Source organism: Elaeis guineensis, chromosome 5, assembly GCF_000442705.2.
Source record: "Elaeis guineensis isolate ETL-2024a chromosome 5, EG11, whole genome shotgun sequence".
In the NCBI taxonomy this organism is placed as follows: Eukaryota; Viridiplantae; Streptophyta; class Magnoliopsida; order Arecales; family Arecaceae; genus Elaeis; species Elaeis guineensis.
Window position 1 is genome coordinate 21,638,441 of NC_025997.2, and position 19,092 is coordinate 21,657,532.

The 19,092-nt window shown below is 36.4% G+C and overlaps 1 protein-coding gene across 1 annotated transcript; it reads right to left on the reverse strand.

The window, feature by feature from the left end:
* Nucleotides 1–1,484: 1,484 nt before the first annotated feature.
* Nucleotides 1,485–3,315, reverse strand: LOC105036548 (premnaspirodiene oxygenase). The gene is given in 3 exon segments (XM_010912305.3): nt 1,485–2,271; nt 2,389–3,044; nt 3,047–3,315. Coding segments are annotated over 3 exon segments (1,308 nt in total). The 5' UTR covers nt 3,081–3,315; the 3' UTR covers nt 1,485–1,653.
* Nucleotides 3,316–19,092: the final 15,777 nt, after the last annotated feature.

The following is a 19,092-nucleotide window of genomic DNA, read 5'->3' on the forward strand; positions in this document are numbered from 1 at the left end:
AATCATTATTTATCTCACACGTACTCCAATAAATCCATATAGTTTCATAATTTTTTTTTCAAAATCTTCAATTCATAGATTACATCGAAGTATCCTATTGTTAGACCTCTTCTTATCGAGATAACTACACCCTTATATATAATCAAGTCCAATAATTAAAAAGGACATAAATAATCATGAGAGACATGATGGATGGTAGTTGCATCCAACAGTCCGGATCGATCAATCATCTAAATTTATCTGATCAAGGACCATACTAAGATCTATGTAGTTCAATAGAGATCAAGAATGATCAAGTCAATAGTGTCCGATAAGAGTCAAGATGGAGGCCAACATGGTCAGATCAGTTCAATCAAATAACTTCATTTAATTAAGGTCGGATTTAAGATACAATTGGCTCCATAAAAATCAAGTAGATCAAATCTGATGGTATTCGGATTCAACTAAGATGGATGCCAACACGTCATCCGACGACTGCGGATCATGCTCACTTTGCTAAGGTCGGATCAAAATCATCAAAATAAAATCTTTTATGGGATTAATCATAGAGAGAGAATAATTCTAGAGAGAGAAAATTTATAAAGAGAGAAAGAAAAAAATTTTAGAGAGAAAGTGGAGTTGCAAGCTAAGAGAGAAGGGAGAGAGGGAAGAGAGAGAAACTCCCTCTCTTCTTTTCTTTTCTCTTTTCTTTTTTTTTTTCATTTTTTTTTCTTTTTTTTCCCTTTCTTCTTGATGGAACAGGAGACTCACATTTTCCGTTCCTCTCCGAACTAGGAACCCTCCTGCTGATCGATGTTATGCCCGGCGGTGACTAGGGCCATGGTGATGCGGCCGGAGTTCCTTTCCTGACGATCGGCGGTGGCATATGGTGCCAGAAAAAGGGGATGGAGTTATAGATTTGGAAACAGGGGATTCTTCCGGGCATTGTTTCGACCAAATCATAGCTGATGGATGGGGTTTAATGCAAGAAAAGAGAAGGGAAAGATGTTGGATATCTTACTTGAGGTTTCCGATGAGTCTTGGTGATAGTCTTTTCAGCGAACACCGTGAATCAAATCCAAGGTTTTTAAAGAAATAGGGGAGAAGAGAGGTCAAGATTGGATGATTGATTTCGTAGGAGTGTTTGAGCCCTTAAATAGATGCCATTGGAAGGAATTAGAGATCGAAAATAATTTGATTCTGAATTGAATTATGATCCTATCGATCGGAAAAATAGAGAAGGAAGAGCGACGGTAATTCCCAGCTTCTCAATAGTTTCCAGCACGTGCAATGCATGTGCTGGCTGTTTCTTTTTTTTTTTTTCTTATGCTGTTTTGAGATTCGGGTTGGGGTATTACAATCTTGCTCCGGATTGATATTTTATAATGTCCCCCGCTGTCCATGTTTGATGCGATCCATATGCTTTTGATGATCTTACCGGACACAAACAGTTACAGCATAAATGATACACTGCTAGAGATGGCAGCAGAATGCAGTAGAACTCGTGGTTGTGAATTTCTTTTGTTTTCCATATTATATCCTTTTGTTTCTCCATAAAGCGCTACTTTTATTGCAGAACAATTTACGAAATCACAAACACAAAGGCATGCTTGCAGTATTGCATACAGATACCGCTCCCCCAAAAGCAACATCTAATTACTTAAGCTATGTATATCATTTAGATAGAATATGCGGAGTAGCAATTAACCACAGAGGCGATTTCAAGCTCACGGTTCCCCCAAAGAGCTCGGTTATATCCAAATCCTTGGGGTCCATTCCATCAGGGATCTTCCAATCAAAATAGTAGAGGAGGTGGGCTAGGACCGTCTCCACCTGAGCCATGCCAAAGGTGATCCCCGGGCATATCCTCCTGCCCCCACCGAAAGGCAAATACTCAAAGTTGCCACCTTTGTAGTCCACCGAGCTGCCATCGAACCTTTCCGGCTTAAAGCTCTCTGGGTCCTCCCAGTATCTCGGATCCCTTGCTACAGCCCATGCATTGATGATAATCCTGCTCCCAAACGGGATATCGTAGCCGTCCACTTTGCATGCCTCACGGCATACTTTCGGCCCGAGCAATGGCACCGGTGGGTGCAGTCTCAGAGACTCTTTGATCACCAATTTTATGTAATGCAATTTAGTGATATCTTCCTCCTCGATCTTGGTCTTTCCCTTGAATGCTTGCCGCACCTCCACCTGAGCCTTCACCATTATCTCAGGGTGTCTCATTAACTCTGCCATCGTCCACTGTAGCTTTGTCGCTGATGTCTCGGTCCCCCCCGCGAACATATCCTGAAAATAGTGGAAACGATAAGTACTTGGAGCAATTAATATGTTTTGCCATGTCTTGTAAATATTCATTTGTTTATTTGTGTAGAACAAGCTAGATGCATAGTTAGGCATGCTAACCAGGATTACGGCCTTGATGTTGGTGAGCGTGAAGGGGAATTCAAGTCCACCATTTTCTTTCAGCCCTAAGAGAACGTCCACAAGATCTTCCCCCTCCTGCGGTCCCCCATTGCTGGTTGCTCTCTTCGCTTCATGCTCCTCGATGATCTGCCCGAGAATCTCATCCATCTCCCTGCCACATTTGTCTAACCTTGAACTCAATCCACTAAGAGTGTCAATAACACTCAATGAGGGGAATAAATCAGTTACGTTAGATCCAATGAACAATTCCAGTACTTTCTTCGTTGCTGAGATGAATCTTGGCCCATGCTTGCACTGTGTACCAAATGCCACCCTCGAGGTCACAGTATTAGATGTCAGGAGAAACATCTCACTAAGGTTAACCGGGGAATTTCTCATGTTGGAGATGTATCCCACAAGGTTGGACATCTCTTCTTGTCGAAGTGTGCTGAAGGACTGGACACGCTTTGCACTCAGTAGTTCGAGAACGCATATCTTCCGCAGCTCCCGCCAGTAGCTTCCGTAGGGTGCGAAGACAATGTCTGTGCCGTCATAGAACACCTTGGAAATTAGTATTTTGTCTCGGGTGGCGAAGATGAGATCGTGGGTCTTCAGGATCTCTCTTGCCATCTCTGGAGAGGAGACGATAATGTGGTCGACTTGTCCGAGCCTGAGGTGCATGACAGGGCCATGCCGCCAAGACAGCTCACGGAGGGCACGGTGAGGGAGCTGAGCTCCGAGAAAATGGTGGAGGTGACCGATGATAGGGAGCTTCCATGGGCTCGGAGGCAGCTTAATTCCTGTTGCTGTGGATTTGGTTAACTTTAATTACTATGAGTACAAAGAGGAGGAAGAAGGAAAGGAAGGGTAAGGAAGGGAGATGGAGTTCCATGGCTGGTGTTCTGATGCTTTGAGTGTAATGCGGACACTGTCTCTATAAATAAGCAAATATAAGATAGTTCATGTGGCGCATACGATTCTAGTGTCATAAAAAAATAAAAGGAGTGTTATCATACGCGTTGGTTTGATTCGCCGCCAGCGTTCAACGGAAGTTGCAGAAGGCTACGAGACAAGACTAACTATAGCTGTGAAAGTGATGGTGAAGATTTTCTTCTTTTGATAGGAAAAAATGACCAAGGTTTGATGAAAAAACAACAATATGATTGTTTAAGTGAAAGCCGAAACGATTATAATAGATTGTAAAGCTCCAAAATTTCTACAAAAGATAGGAGACTTTTATCCTTACTCTTGACCTTTAATGCATTTGCATGGCTGAGGTTCCGTCTGAAATACACCGGTAACGGTGACGATGATTTTATGTTGGCATTTTGCTATATTTGAGTGGGTTTTGGACTTAGAGTGGAGCAGAGCAGGGAGAGGTTTGACCAAATTTATTATCGCGTTTGTAATGTTGCTGTCAATTGGGCTGAAAATAGACCATTAGTGCTGGATCTTAAGGGCTGTTAAAGTTTCAGTATAAAATAGAATAAATTATAAAAATCCTCTAAAATTTTATTTATTATACTTAATACAATAGTTAATTTGTAAAACTATATTTACATTTAGTTAAATTAATATCGATAGTAAAACCATTTATTCCATGTAAGAAGTAGAATTTGCATTTGAGAGGAAAGAGGATGCACATTTTTTTATATCCTTCGGTGAATATTATATTACTTAAGGTTATTTTGATTATTTTTAAAAATTATTTTGGTGTGATATTTGGGTTCCATTTTAGGTTTATTGGCTTGACTATCTCAAATGGATAAAGGTACGTAGGTTTTTTTAAGTATTGGGTGTAAATGTAATTCATCCTAATCTTGGGGGAATTTTTAAGAAAGATGTGCCAATGGTGAAAAAAGGGAATTTTTTTTTTTTTTTTTTTTGTTCCCTTTCTTCTACAATGCATAGTTTTTTTCTTATTTTTCTAATAAAATTTTGGAGGGGAGGTGCCTTGTGAGATTCTACTGGTTCAACTCAATTTGACTGAGTCAACCTAACAAACTAGCTAGGCTAAGAAGAAAACTACGAGGAGGTGAAGCACCATTTGAGCAAAGCAGTCATGATCATGGTCTCCAAGATATTGTATGATGTACCACTTTTGAGTGAATGTTTACTATTGATATTTGGTTTATTTATGCAAACTATTTATTTTGAGCAATATTGATCATCGGATATATTTATGTTTATTTCAATAATGATTTTTTATTATTTTTAAATTTATATTATTATAATGGTGCGGGTGTATATGAGGATTCTTGGTAAGCTGTATAGCTTATATCTTTTTCTGTTGTATTTTTTTCAAAGTTAGAAGATACATAGTCTTAGTCAGGTTAAAGCGACAACATGATTAGTTAGCTAGTTTACGTTTTTCATACTCGATGAAAAATTGAATTTATGTGTTTGAATAATTTTATGATTTAATGATGATGGTTTCACTTAGTCTGATCATTATGACTAAATTTTATGGCTTACGAATTTTTTTTGATGTTATTGAAAGTTTTGATCATCTTATAGATTTTGTATGACTTCTAGAGCATCGCTCTAGGATCCAACGGTCGTATCACGTGGCTGACTCATTTGTTGGGTTTGGAGCATGACAAATAATCAGTAAAAGTGAAAGCCAAGTGAAGAACCCAATGTTATAAAATAGGATGTGGCTCTAAAATTTCAATAGGCTAAAATTTTTTGTGTAGAAATCCTTTGGCTTCTGGAAGATGGGACTTCTTTTCTCTTAATGAAATTGAAGAAGGTGCCCCACTCATCCATGTAAATTTGACCTGCTAGCGTTCAAAACGATAGACTAATAGTCACGGAAACTGATGGCCAAGTGAAAAACTAAACATTAATAAAATATAATAAAGATCCAAAATTTTCATATGAAAGACTTTTCTTCAGAAGCTAGAATTATCTTTTAGCATGTGGAAGACGGGTACTTCTTCCTTTGATGAAATGGAAGATGATTCTTGTCTCAAAAAAAAAACAAAAAAGAAAGAAATAGAAGATGCTTCTTCACTCGGAAACAAAACTATCAACTGCAATTCACATTAGTTGATGGTATAACCCTTTCCTATTTTTAAAATATTTTTAAATAAATAGATGACTAATTATAAAAGTAATTTGGAAAACTGGGCTCAGTATCTCCCTTGTTGTAATGGGGTGTTTTGCAATTTTGATCTAGCCTGTATCTGAATGGCCCTCCATCATCTTAATATGTAAACTACGTTGATTGTTGTGTGGTGCTTTACTATAAAATATATATATATTGACAACATAGTTTTCTAACAAAAATCAAATGAGGCACATATGGGAAAAGAAATTGGAGACAAAATTTGAAATTGAGGAGACATCATGCTTTATTAACATAATATACCTGACTAAATTATAAAAATGGGTTAGATTCTTGCGCCTTATTCATTCCAAAAATGCACGCATACTTATAATCTTCGGCAAGAATATGTTTCTAACGAGAATCTAGTCAAGCACGTTGGAAAGAAATTGGGTGGCCAAGTTTGAAATTGAGGTGGCATCATTCGTCACCGTCAGATATTATACTTGACCGGCACTGTGATGGATGTTGTTGCTTTAAGGCCATTCCACAAACCGATGAGAGAGTCAACAATCAATAGTCAGCGAGACAGTCACGTGGAGGACCAAAAGATAAATATCTTAAGTGAGAGTAGACTGAAACTAGCTTCAGGTCCGCCCGACTTTGGATCAGATTATGAGCTAGTTCCGAATAATATCAAGCTAGATTTGAGCTTGGATACAGTGTCCATTTTTTTTTTCGCCCAGACTCAAGTATATCATTGACCAGGCCTGTGCATGGCCCAAGTCTGATCCAAATATAGGCCCAATCCTTAGATCAATTTCAGATCCCAGCCTACTTTAATCGGTTTGGCTCATCGTCGCACTCAATAACATTGATGGGTAATCTTAACCTTTCCAATTTCAGCTCAGAAGTTCATTTTTATTTTCGATCTCTCGAATTCTTTGAGCCATTGGGCAAAAAAGGGGAAGGAAAAAAGGTCGGGAATTGGGAGCTGGTGAACGTTGTAGAGAGATTTGTTCCTTAGACTTTCAATCGTCCATACTCACATCTATCTCCCTTTTCTCAAGCTTTAGTCATGGCGACTAGCAACCTCAACTGTATGGTTGTCATTATTGACGGCAGCAAGTATAGCATGAACACCCTACGATAGGCCCTTCAAAGCCCCTGCCTCCACCCCATCGATGGTGACCCTGGCGCTGCTAGCCAGGCCTTGTCCCGCACCTTTGTCATTCTTCACATCCAATCCCCGCATTCTATCACAGCCTATCTCAGACCCCGGATCTATCCCCTTTGATGGCCCCAGTGCAACAGCAAGACAAAGAATCAGGGTAGCCCAATTTTTTGCCCAAACAGACCTTCGAGCTAACCCTATCGGGTTCGAGCTAGGCTCAAGCTAAGATTTTCTTAAAAAAGAAAAAAAAACTTCGTGCCAGGCTCGAATAGGGGTATGGCCTAACCTAACCCGTCCCAATTTCAACCTTAAGTGAGATATGGTCAAGAGACTAAACAATAAATCTCTGAAATCTAACTTTTATTCAGAAGCCATTATTGAACTTTCTTGCATTTTGCAATAAAGCACATTAGTCTACATGGACCTATCCACTAGAATACATATTCAATGTCACTGCCTTTTATATTTACTGATCTTTGAACAAAAGGAGAACTAAACCAGTAAGAATCATGCATAATTATCTTTGGAATGTTACCTAAGCTTTGGGTTGCTAGCTATTGATGACTGTCCCAGTAATCAAGTAGGTTTCCAACTAAGCATGTAATTTAGATGAGTCTCTTTGATCATGGGTTTGATCAATCTTTGCTTAGTGTTCATATATTTTGAGCATCAAGAAGCACATATCATTTTTAATAAAATTCATCTCAAAGAAGTTAATATTCCTTAATGAGTCTCAAAGTAGAATCAAGCCTGATTCGAGCTTGGTGCAAGTTTCTTTAGATTTAGTTATAGGGTTGATTTCATCAATGGATTTGAAAATTCATTTATCAATTTATCATCTGAAATCAAACATCCAACTTTATTTAGAGAGAAAATATTTGGAAGAAAATTTCCACTAGTTCCTCACATGCCAAAGATGGCTAGAGACCAATCTTCACCTTTTATATATTTTTGAACTAACTAGATCTTGCTTGTCAACCTTTTTCCTTTCTGTGATTTTTGTGTTTTATTTTGAACTTTTTTATGTTTTTGATCTGAGTGGATACCCAAACTTGATATGGATAGTTTTGGCAACCATGGGTTGGTAGGGTTAGATAGGGTTCAAGAGTAAGAATTGCCACATCAGAAACCGTGTCACAAGCTAAACTTTCGAATATAGGCACAAGAATAGAAAGGTTCTGAATTCTTTCTCTAATTTATCTAAAAAGGATATAGGCATAGGAATAGAAGATAAAAAAAATAAAAGAATTGATGTCAATATAGAGTGAAGAAGGTTTGCTCTTCTTGCAAGTGCAAGAGCCTTCCACTTATGATAATCAATGTATGATTGCACCATTTCCTCTATCGAACTAAAATTAGAAATATGCAACTTTTTTTCCAAAATAGTCACTCCATGTACTTTCAAACACCCTATCTTTCATGCATATTGAGAAGATTCATAATTTGATATTTCAAAGTAGTAGAAACAATTGAATTAAACATTACTTGAGATTTTTGCATATTAAGAGCTTGCCCTACGATAGAGTAATAGGCATCAGTAATAGAAAGTAAGCAAATGCGATCTTTCATTGTAGTCTTGCATATGAGCAAGCAATTATCCACAGAGAATAGATGAACTATAGATCGAAGGTCTCCTCTAGCTAGGACAATAAGCCCTAGGAAGCTACAGTTTTAGAACCAAGAGAAAATCTCTTAACATAGAATAAACATATATGGGGACAGAGGACACCCTTGATGTAGTCTCTAGTTGGCATGAACCAAGGTGTAGGCTCACCATTTATAAGCAAAGCAAAGAGAGATTGACTGATTGAGTAACACATTAATTGATGAAGGATACAAATTTACTATGAAAACCAAATTCCTATAATAAAGAAAATAGAAACTTCTAAGAGACCTGATCATAAGCCTTCTCAATATCAAGTTTAATCATCATCAAACTTCGAAAATAAAGAGCTCTAGATACAGTATGTATTAGTTCCTGGCTTAACAAAATTTGATCCATGATACATCAACCCTAGTGAAAAGCACCTTATTCTTGTGATATAATATGAGGCAAAATAGGTTGCGGTCGATGAACAAAGATTTTGGCAATGACTTTGTACATTGTATTGTATAGGCTAATGGACTAAAAATTAGTAACATACTCAGGATTACGAGCCTCTAGAACAAAGTGATATAGGTCCTTTTATAGTCTAATGGCATGGTGGCTATATCAAAGAAATGATATAGAGCTTAACAAACATCTTTCTTGATTATCTATCAAAATTGTTTTAAGAAAAAAGATTGAAATCCATCAAGCCTAGGGGCCTTATCAAGATCCATGCTTTTAATAGCATAATCAATCTCCTCTTCTGTGACTTGCCAAATAAGGTCATGATTTTGCCGATCAATGACTATAGATGATACAATAGGTTGTGTCAGTTGTTGGCTTAAAGATTGAGCTGATCAACGAGCTTGAAAAGAATCAAAGGATATCTAAGGCACCTACTCAGGTTTATCAATAAACTCCCTTTGGGATGAACAAAGATGCAGAATTTTATTCCTCCATCATCTATGGATAGTGGAATGATGGAAGAATTTAGTATTTGAATCACCATCCTTTATCCGAGAAATTCTTAACTTTTGGCTTCAAAGTATTTTTTGACAATAGAGATTATAATAATATTTTCATAAGAGAGCTAACAATTGCTAATGTTGGAGGATGTTAAGACCTCCTTCTTAAGCCCTCAGAGTTTGTAGATGGTAGATACTATCATTCAACTTCGACCATTTTCAGAAAAGATTGCCAATGCTTCATTTTCATTTTTTAAGAAACCTTCTAGTGTTGGAAAGAAGCTTGGTCAACCTAATATCCGGAGAATAATAAGTAGGATAGGACTAGACATGCTTGATAACCTCCTGAATACCATCATATGTCAACCAAAATTTCTCAAAACTAGGAGGCTTGGTCCGAGGTTTATCATGAATAACCAATAAGAGGATTGGGCAATGATCTGATCCATATCTGGCTAGGTGCTGAATAATTGAATCTAGAAAACAATTCATCCATTTATCACTCACCAAAGCCCTATCTAACCTCTCCCAAACCCATGCATGCTCTTGGCAGTTATTACTCTAACTGTATTAAGGCCTATTAAAGCCCAAATCCATCAACCTAGCTTGGCATAAAAAGGTTTGAATTCTTGGACTTCTTGGTCAGGTTTGAATGGTCTATCCCTATCTATATCCTCAAAAGAGAGAACACAATTGAAATCCCAAATAAATACTACTTGCACACCCAGTGATATGGCTGAAATCAATTGCTCCTATGGCTGTCTACATTCAAATAAATAAGTGCTAGCATAGACAACACCAAGCAGCCATGTATCTCCAAATGCAGAAGTGAAGAGACCAAAGGCTACCTGGTGATCATAATGCATGAAAGTAATAGTACCAAGTTCTTTCAACCAGGCCACTATAATGCCCTAGAAAGACCCAAGGATAGGATCATATATGCTTCCCATTATGGTCGCATTAGTCTTTTAATATGTGCTAAAATATTTGTAGATAGCATGGTTTTCAAGAAGTAGACAATAAAGGGACTATATCAGTGGATTAAATTTCTTAATAATTGACAAAAGATGGCTTAGCTGCTCCTTGATAATTTCAAGTAAGGATCATCATGAATGAGATGAATCTCCCAACCCCTTTTCAATAATGGTCAAACTCCTAGTAACTGAGCTGGTAGTAGCATAGTCTCCAGAGTCCTTTGAATGACCCCAGTATCACTTAGCTGACTAGAATCAGGATCAAGCTTAGATTTTAGCTGGTTAATATAAGTAACATGAGGATCAGATATAATATCCAAAGTAAGCTAGGATGATTCTTACCCTAAGGTTATCTCCTGCTTGGTAGGAGAAGCTCCCATCATCTGATTAGCAAGCCTCCACACTCCATTCTAAGTGTTCACTACTACCATCTTTTATCTAGTATGTACAACTATAGTAGTAGACTTCTAATTGTTTGCCAACCCAAACTCCATGTTCTCCATGATAATAACTTTTTATTATGGTGGTGATTTCGAACCCGAAGATGATGAATTTTTATGTGGTTTGGTAGGAGACCTTTTACATTCCTCTTTAAATGATGACACGCATGGCGCAATAGTGATCTCTATATTTTGGTTGTCCAAATTGTGCTTAGGAGTATCGGCTGCCAAAGGTCCAAACCAAAAACTTGTTTCTTCTAAGGTAGAAGGTGTAAGCTTTGTCCTTGAGGAGGCGAAGATTTTGTAGATGCCTTCTTCGACTGTATCCAAGCCACATGATGTTAATATTGAACCACTGAATATATGGGAAATTATCAGTGTGCCATCTGAGAACCCTAAATCTGAACTCTTGCTACTCTAATTCAAGATCCATAGAGAGGTTTTTTCTCTATCATGATAGCCTCCGAACACCGATAGAAGAAACTGAAACTGCTACTTTTTCATAAGAGTAATAGAATTTTGCAAGTTCCTTATGAGTATATTGTTGCTAGATTATACCTTGGTTCTTAGACAAAAAGATTTTATAATATCCACAAGCACAAAAGTACTGGCAAATCCCTTCTAAGCAGCTGTTACTGTCCAATCAACAAACAAAGGAGTGCCAGCAATAATACCAATTTGAGGATATATCTTCTTAGTCTCCCATAGCTCCTGCAAAAGACCTAGGAGGCAAACCCAGATTCAGGCATGGCAGACTTCTCAGTCTCCCATAGCTCTAGCGAAAGACCTAGGAGGCAAACCCAGATTCGGGCATGGCAGACAATGTCCTTCCTAGGCCAAAACTTAGGTCTCCAACTTTCAAGTACTAAAATTTATTTGACAAATGACCATGGTCCCTTTTCAAGAATCTACTTCTTGACTACCTCAGAAGGAAACTCAAACAAGAGTAGCCCTTTTGAGAGTGGTGATATATGGAATTATCCTTCTACTATTAGATGTATGCCCTAGAAGTCAGATTAGCTGACACGTATACACATTCTAGAGGCATAATTTTATAATTAAATTTTGAAATAAATAAAATTTGAATTATTTTTTCATCCATGTTGTGTTATGATTATGTCTATAAATCATCCAAAAAATTAACGAATGATGATATGTATTCTCAAGAGTTAAAAATTTGAGGTACGTGTCATTAGTGGTTAATTTCTAAATGCTCTCGATCGATAGATCATCATGGAGATGGTGACTGATCTGGATAGATCGGTATACAAATCACTTTTCTTCATGGGTAGACGAGTCTTAAATCGACAGTGTGGAGAGATTGGAGCAAGAGTGCAGGTATTTGATAGAGATCAAGGGCACTAAGCGTGACCAACATGAGAAGTCACTAAGATGGCTATCCACTCGGACTTACTCAAAATTACAGTGGTGTAGATAGTTCTTTGACCTATAGTGCCTCGACTGTTCATAGTGAAATTACTGTAGTTTGACTACACAACCATTTGATTCTTAGTCATTCAGAATCTTGTGGTGTATGTTGGCTATAATTGATCCATTGTAGGAATAGGATGTGCACTTAAATGAAATTTATCGATCTTGGTAGATAGGGAGAGGTCCTATGCAATTCATGAGACTGTGTCCTAAAATTTATGACCATGATAAGTGAATGATGGAAAAGAATTTCTATAAGATTTCATATGGACTTGAGTTGATTGAATTTGATATATGACAGATAAAAGGATTTGACGAGTTATCCTTGACTTGCATTTTGTTGGAACTTATGATAGAAGAACCAAACTATACGGTAATTGCACCTAGAGGTTCATTACTTTTATTCTGCTGGATTGTCACTACATACTGCTAGGTATCACTGATAGATTGTGAGACTCAACGAGTATCATCCTGATGATTGATGACTCTCGAAGGGTAGAGTTAGAATTATTTCAATCTATCGAAAGAAGTTTCGATGATATTATGATGGAGATCACAATATATCTCACTACTGACAGAATAAAATCTATGGGATCACATACAAAAGAAGTTCTTGTCCGATCAGATGGTTGAAGGGTAAAATCGTCAATGTGATTGATGATTGATCTTAAGTAAAAATTATAATTATGTAATCCACTAAGTGTTAGTAAATTATAAGAGAATTAATTAGTAATTAGATTGCTAATTGACTCAATTTGATTGAGCAATGAGGTTCAGATCAAGTATAATTGAATTGGATTTAGTTTAACTTAAATTAGGTTTGATCGGATCAAGCCTAATTGTGAGGGAGATTAATTTCTGATTTGATCAGAACTTAGATTCAATTAATTTTTAATTAAATTAAAAATTTATTAAGCAGATTAGGTTCCTAATTTAGTTAGATTTCTTCCTCTCCTTGGGTCAAATCAAATGTGATTTGGATTAAAACCAAAATGAAAACCCTAGGGTCCAAGGAGTTGGGACTCTCTCCCCTTGCACGCCCTAGAATTCCATGCTAAGATATCTCATGAAAAAAATATTTGGCATGGAAATTTTTGCATGAAAGGGAGAGGGTGTAAAGAGGGTGGGGCGGCATCTGTTGATGACTCATATCCTTATCTTTTTATAATTTGAATTCGATTCAAATCAAGAGATAATGATAAGAATGGTAAGTGGTTTATTGATGAGTCATGATTTTTATCTCCTACTTAATTTGAATTTGATTCAAATCAAGATGTGAGGATAAGAAGGAAACAAATAAGGGATAAAAGAAATGTTATTGTGGTGCCAAATCCGATTATTTTTCACATTGAGAAAGTTGTGGGTGTCAGAAAGAGATTTGATTTTCTTTCTCACACCTCACATTGCTAGTGTTAGAATTTTTGGATGCCCCATGTGATGTGGTTGTCAGATTTATGCCTAGAAGCCAATTATTGACTGACACATTATGTAATTCTAGGACCTAAACTTATACTTGTAATCTTTTTATTATCAATAAAGAATTTTTTCATTTCAATCATATTTATGTGTCCATAATTTATCCTAAAAATTAATAAAGATAATTTTTGTATATTCTTAAAGAGTTAAAAATTTGAGACATACATTAATTAGTGATTATTTTCTAAATACTCTTGATCAAAGGATCGTCATGGAGGACAGTGATCAATTCATTTACGATCGATGCATGGTTCACCTCCCTTGTGGACAGATGAGTCTCGAGTCTGCAGTATAGAGACACTGGAGTAAAGGTGCAGGTGGTTGTTAGAGAATAACTTGCACTGAGCATGACCAATATGAAAACCATATGGATGTCTACTCACTTATCAGTGATCTTCTCGATGCTGTAGTAGTGTGAGTGGTCCTTTCACCTATGGTGCCATTGGCTATTCGCAGCAAAGCTACTACATTTGACTGCATATTTTTTTGATCCCTAGCCATATGGGTTCTTGCTGTGTATGTTGGCTTCAGAAGATTTAGGTTCGCTGTTTGGAGTAGGATGCATCTAGATGGAATCTATCGACCTTGGTAGAAAAAGAGAAGTCTTATGTGATTTGTGAGACTGAGTTCAGAAAGTCTTCGGCTAAAGCAAGTGTGAATACTGAAAAATAATTTTTACGAGATTCACAAATGAACTCGAGACAAGCCAATCTAGCATATAACTAATGATGAGATCTGACAAATTCTCTATGACCTCCTCAAGTCGGGACTCACGATAGAAGGACTGAATTATATGATAACTGTACCTAAGGTTTCATTCTTTTATTCTAATGGATTGCCACTACATACTGCTAGGTATCATTGGTGGATTGTGAGACTCATCGGATGTCATCTTGATGATCGATGACCCTCGAAGGATAGAATTAAAAATATTTCAATCCATCGAATAGAGTTTTGATGATATTGTGATAGAGATCATAATATATCTCACTATCAGATAGAATAGAACCTATAGGGTCACACATTAAGAGATTTAATCTTGAATCTATCAATTAGACTTATGAAGTTCCAATTGAGTTAAGGTTTATTAAAATCATATTAGGTTTGTGAGAACCATGCTAGCATATGGTTAAACCTAATTATTCTCGAAACTTTAATTTGATCAAGTCCATAGCTTTAAACTTTTTATCCATGATCTTTTGCTTTCAGGATTTCTTCTCCCCTTATCCTTCTCTCTGCCTTGAAAATAGAGACAAGAGGATCAGTGGAAGGGGGATTCGTCAAACCCAGGGAAGGGAAGAGGCCTGCTCTACACCTAGAACAGTGGACCGACAACTGAAAGCACATGACTTAGCAGCTCTTGTTGACTAACTTAAATTTATTTGAATTTAATTGGATACTTAATTATGAGCCCAAGAAGATTTAGTTAAGTCAATTAGTTAGCATAATTATCCTAACATTATCTTCTCTTTATCTCTTAATTATCCCTAAGTGTGCATGTGGAATAGATGGAAGATTGAGTGGCACCTTTCTTCTCTTTTGACAGGAATTGGATGCCAAATCATAGAGAGGCCCGGCATGGCATGGAGGAGAGAGAGGTGGGGCCATGCTCCATTCTTATTTGGATAGAAACCCTATTATGGGGCACCAAGAGTTGGCACCCTAACTACCTAACATGAATTAGATGGGCGCCTCTTGTATCTGCTTAAAGGGGCTGATCATATATCATTTATATTTAATTTTAATTAGAATAAATCAGATTAAAAAGGTAGAAGATTCTTATAAGATAAGGATCTACCTTTTTAAGATAATTGGGTTCCTATTTTGTATCAGGATAGTGCCTATATAAAAGGTATGTCTCTAGGGTTTTTAGGTAATTGATTTTTGATGAAAAATCTTTCTCTTTCCCTTCTCCATGCCTCCTCTCCTCCCTCTCTTCTCTTCCACACCCAAGAGTTGGGCATCCCCTCTTCCACACACCAAGAGGTAGTACTTGGTGACTTAGAGATTGAAGATCGAGGAGAAGAAGAAGAAGGTTATTGATCAAGGAGTTGATCCTGCAGTCCAGATCAAGGCGTTGATCAAAGTGTTCAAGGCTAAGATTCTTCTTGAGAAGAAGAATCTTATACGAAGAGAAATTAGTGTGAAATTGATTCTGATGGATATCCATAAAGGTCGGATATGTATGTGGCTCGAGCATTTACGAATCCGTGATCATCAGAAATGGTGAATATCTACCCGCACCAAGGTAATGAGATCTGACCTCATATTTATTTCTAAATTTTAGATTGTATATATGTATTTTCTCCTGGACTTAGATAGGATTAGATTTGATCTCTTGCATGTGGGGTTAAAAGGTTTAACCCATTTTTATTTTCTGCTGCATATTTCAAAAGTTTTAAAATCTACATATGCTGTCTACCTGATTTTTTAATAGTGGTATCAGAGCCACAAATTTTAAAAATATATGATCTAATTTTTAAGTTAGATCTAAAAATTTTAATGATTTAAAATCAATTTTGTACTGATATAAGATTATCCTGGTATAGGATTTACCCCCTATATTCTAAAGATTATCCTAGCACAAGATTGATCAATTTTAAAAATTATTTTTAAAATAATTAAATCAAATCTTTTAGATTTAAAAATTAGCATATATGATATACTTAATTTTAAGTTTAGATCTAAAATTAAAATAATTAAAAATTGACATCAAACTGATATAAGGTTGTCCTGATATAGAGTTTACCTCCTATATTATAAAAGTTATCCTAGTTTGATGTGAATAAATTTTTGAAAAGATATTTTAAAATATTTTAATCATTATTTCAAATCTGATTTTATATATATTTGATTTGTGTAAATTTAGTTATAGATCTAAAATTTGATGTATATGTGATGCATATTTAATTTAGATCTGAAACTACATATATTTGATATATGAAATTAGGTTTAGATCTGAAACAGTTTCAAGATCATAAGCCACTAATTGCATGCAATGAAACATAATGTAAAAATTATTTTTAGATCAAAAATTATGTTGTTGCATGTGGGTATGGGTTGAACAAATTAAGTCTAGTGATCAAACTACAATTAGAGTCTAATTGATTAGATCAAGTTAGAATTCATTTTTGATTTTGAGCAGTTGATTGAACCTAATCGATGGATGATTAGGATTAAATCAAAGGGGCTCAAAGTTGAGTTTAGTTATAGTTGGTCATATCAATTCACATTTTGATGTGAGTTGATTGACTCAAAATTGAATTTTGCTCAGTGGTTCGGATCCATTTCAATAAGTTAATCTAATTAATTCTAATCGACCAATTTGGTGTCTAAAGTAAGTATTTAGATGGTGGTTATTTAATTGATTCTATTATCTGATCTGACCAATTCTGATTGGTGTCTAAGAAAAGTAATGGGGAGACCCCCACGTATTTTAAATTACCTGGCCATCTTGGAAGATTTAGTTTCGTGTTAGGTTACTTATTGACTCGAGTTCACCCATGCCGACTAGGTGTTGGAAAATATGTCTCAAATACCAATCGTCAGCCTGTTGACGGTTGAGCAATCTTGTATTATAATTGATTTGTTAATAAATAAAATATATTTTTGGTATTTTCATTATAAGTTTTCATCTTCTAATGAACTCCATTGTTATGATGAAGTCCTTAAAACTATTTAGGTTCGATAAAGAAAGGATTTATTAATTAGTCTTTAAAACTGTTTACGACTAAATGATAGGCTGTTAATAAGGACGACAGCTTCTATCGAGCATAGGTCGCTGTAGGCCATATGGGTTGGTTATCCTCTTAACCAAGGAGTATGGAGACACTGGTATGGCATACAGGTGAGATGTAAGGGTACATCATCATTGAACGTGACCAACTTTAGAGCATTCTGCTGTCGAGAATGTCTTTGATGGGATATAGGCATAAGTGTCCCTTAGACCTGAGATCGCCTCAGTGACTTGCAAGCAACTCACTGTGCTTTGGTACTGAACTAACTAAATTTCTAATTCAGTGACGGAAGGCTTCTGGGCACAATCAAGTACTTGCAAAGTCAGAGTGTGATCAAGATGGGATTGACCACTCCAAGAGTTGGAGAAGAATGAGTCACTGTATTTCAATTTAGCAAAACCTTGGCCAGGGTAATCCATCAGATGGATTTGATATTTTGAAATACAATGTGGACAACTTGATCAGAATTGACAGTTGAACTCTGAGGTGTCTTATGAGCATTTTGGTCAAGGGGATGAATTATATGAAAACTATATCTGCATGGATTCTAGGGATGTTGTTCTACACATTCGACCTATCCGATCATCGGGTACTATTGCTAGATGGTCACTTTGATTGATACAGAAATTTATTACTGTACTATCAATTTAGATTCAGACCTATGAGGTCACACACATTAGAGTTCATGATCCGATTGGATGGTTGATCAACGATTAAGAATCGTTCTAGGATTAAACGATCAATATGATTGACATTTAACCTAGTGCAAATATTGCAAGAGGATCGATTAGCAATTAGATTGTTAATTGGCTTAATTTGATTAAGCCAATGGACTGAGATTAAGTCTAATTGAATATAATTTAATTAGATTTGGTTTGGACTTGATTGGATCAAGTCCAATTGGTTTATTGGATAACCCAAATGCAAGGAAAAAACTAGTCCTAGTTCAAATAGGACTTGGGTCAACCTAATTTCTAATTTGATTAGAAAACTAAATCAGATTTAAATCTAATTTAATCTGATTAAATTAGACTCTTAATTGAGTTAAGATCTATTTTAATTAAGTTGATTTGATTTTTATTTGATTTGATTTGAGAAATCAAATTTGAACAAGTCATAGATTGAATTCTAGTAAGACTGGGATTCCACCTTGCACCACCTTAGCCCCCCACACCCACTCTCTCTTATCCCACACCCACTCTCTCTTATTTTGTGTGACAAAATCTTCTCTCTCAAATCTTCACACATGTCTAAAACTTTTCTCTCTTTCTCTCTTACATGGAATGTGGTTGTGGATCAAGTCAAAGTAGGAATTAGTTTGGATTTCAAATTCTATGAGATAGAGTTTTAGGAAACCAAAACTCTTTCCTTATGACACTGATTTTATCTAAATTTTTTTTAAGATTTTCATGAATTTTATGGTATATAATATGCACCCTTTGCTGATGGTCCACGGCAGAAAAAGGAGGAGGGGACGCCCAAGAGTTGGGCGCCCCTTGTCTTGCCTTGTTTGGATAATCTTTGATTAGGTATTTGACCTAGACAAGGACTCTTCATATCTCTCTATTTAAAATAAATTTCTTCATAAAATTTTTGTGGATTATAGAGCATTGAGAGACCTTTGGGGCATCCAAAAATTAAGGAGAAAGAGTCTTAGGGTGTGGAAATCTAATAGACACAAAAATAGGTGTCTGGGTTAGAGCAAAGAGAAGAAGAAGAGGGTCTTCTTCTAGAGTTGCTGGGTTCATCTCTTTCCTTCCTTTATCTATAAGTTTTCTGAGACTGACTCATCTAAAACTCCTTCTCCTACTTCGCATCTTTGGAAGAGTCCAAATCAAGAAGAAGGAGGCATCTGATCGACCATCGAAGA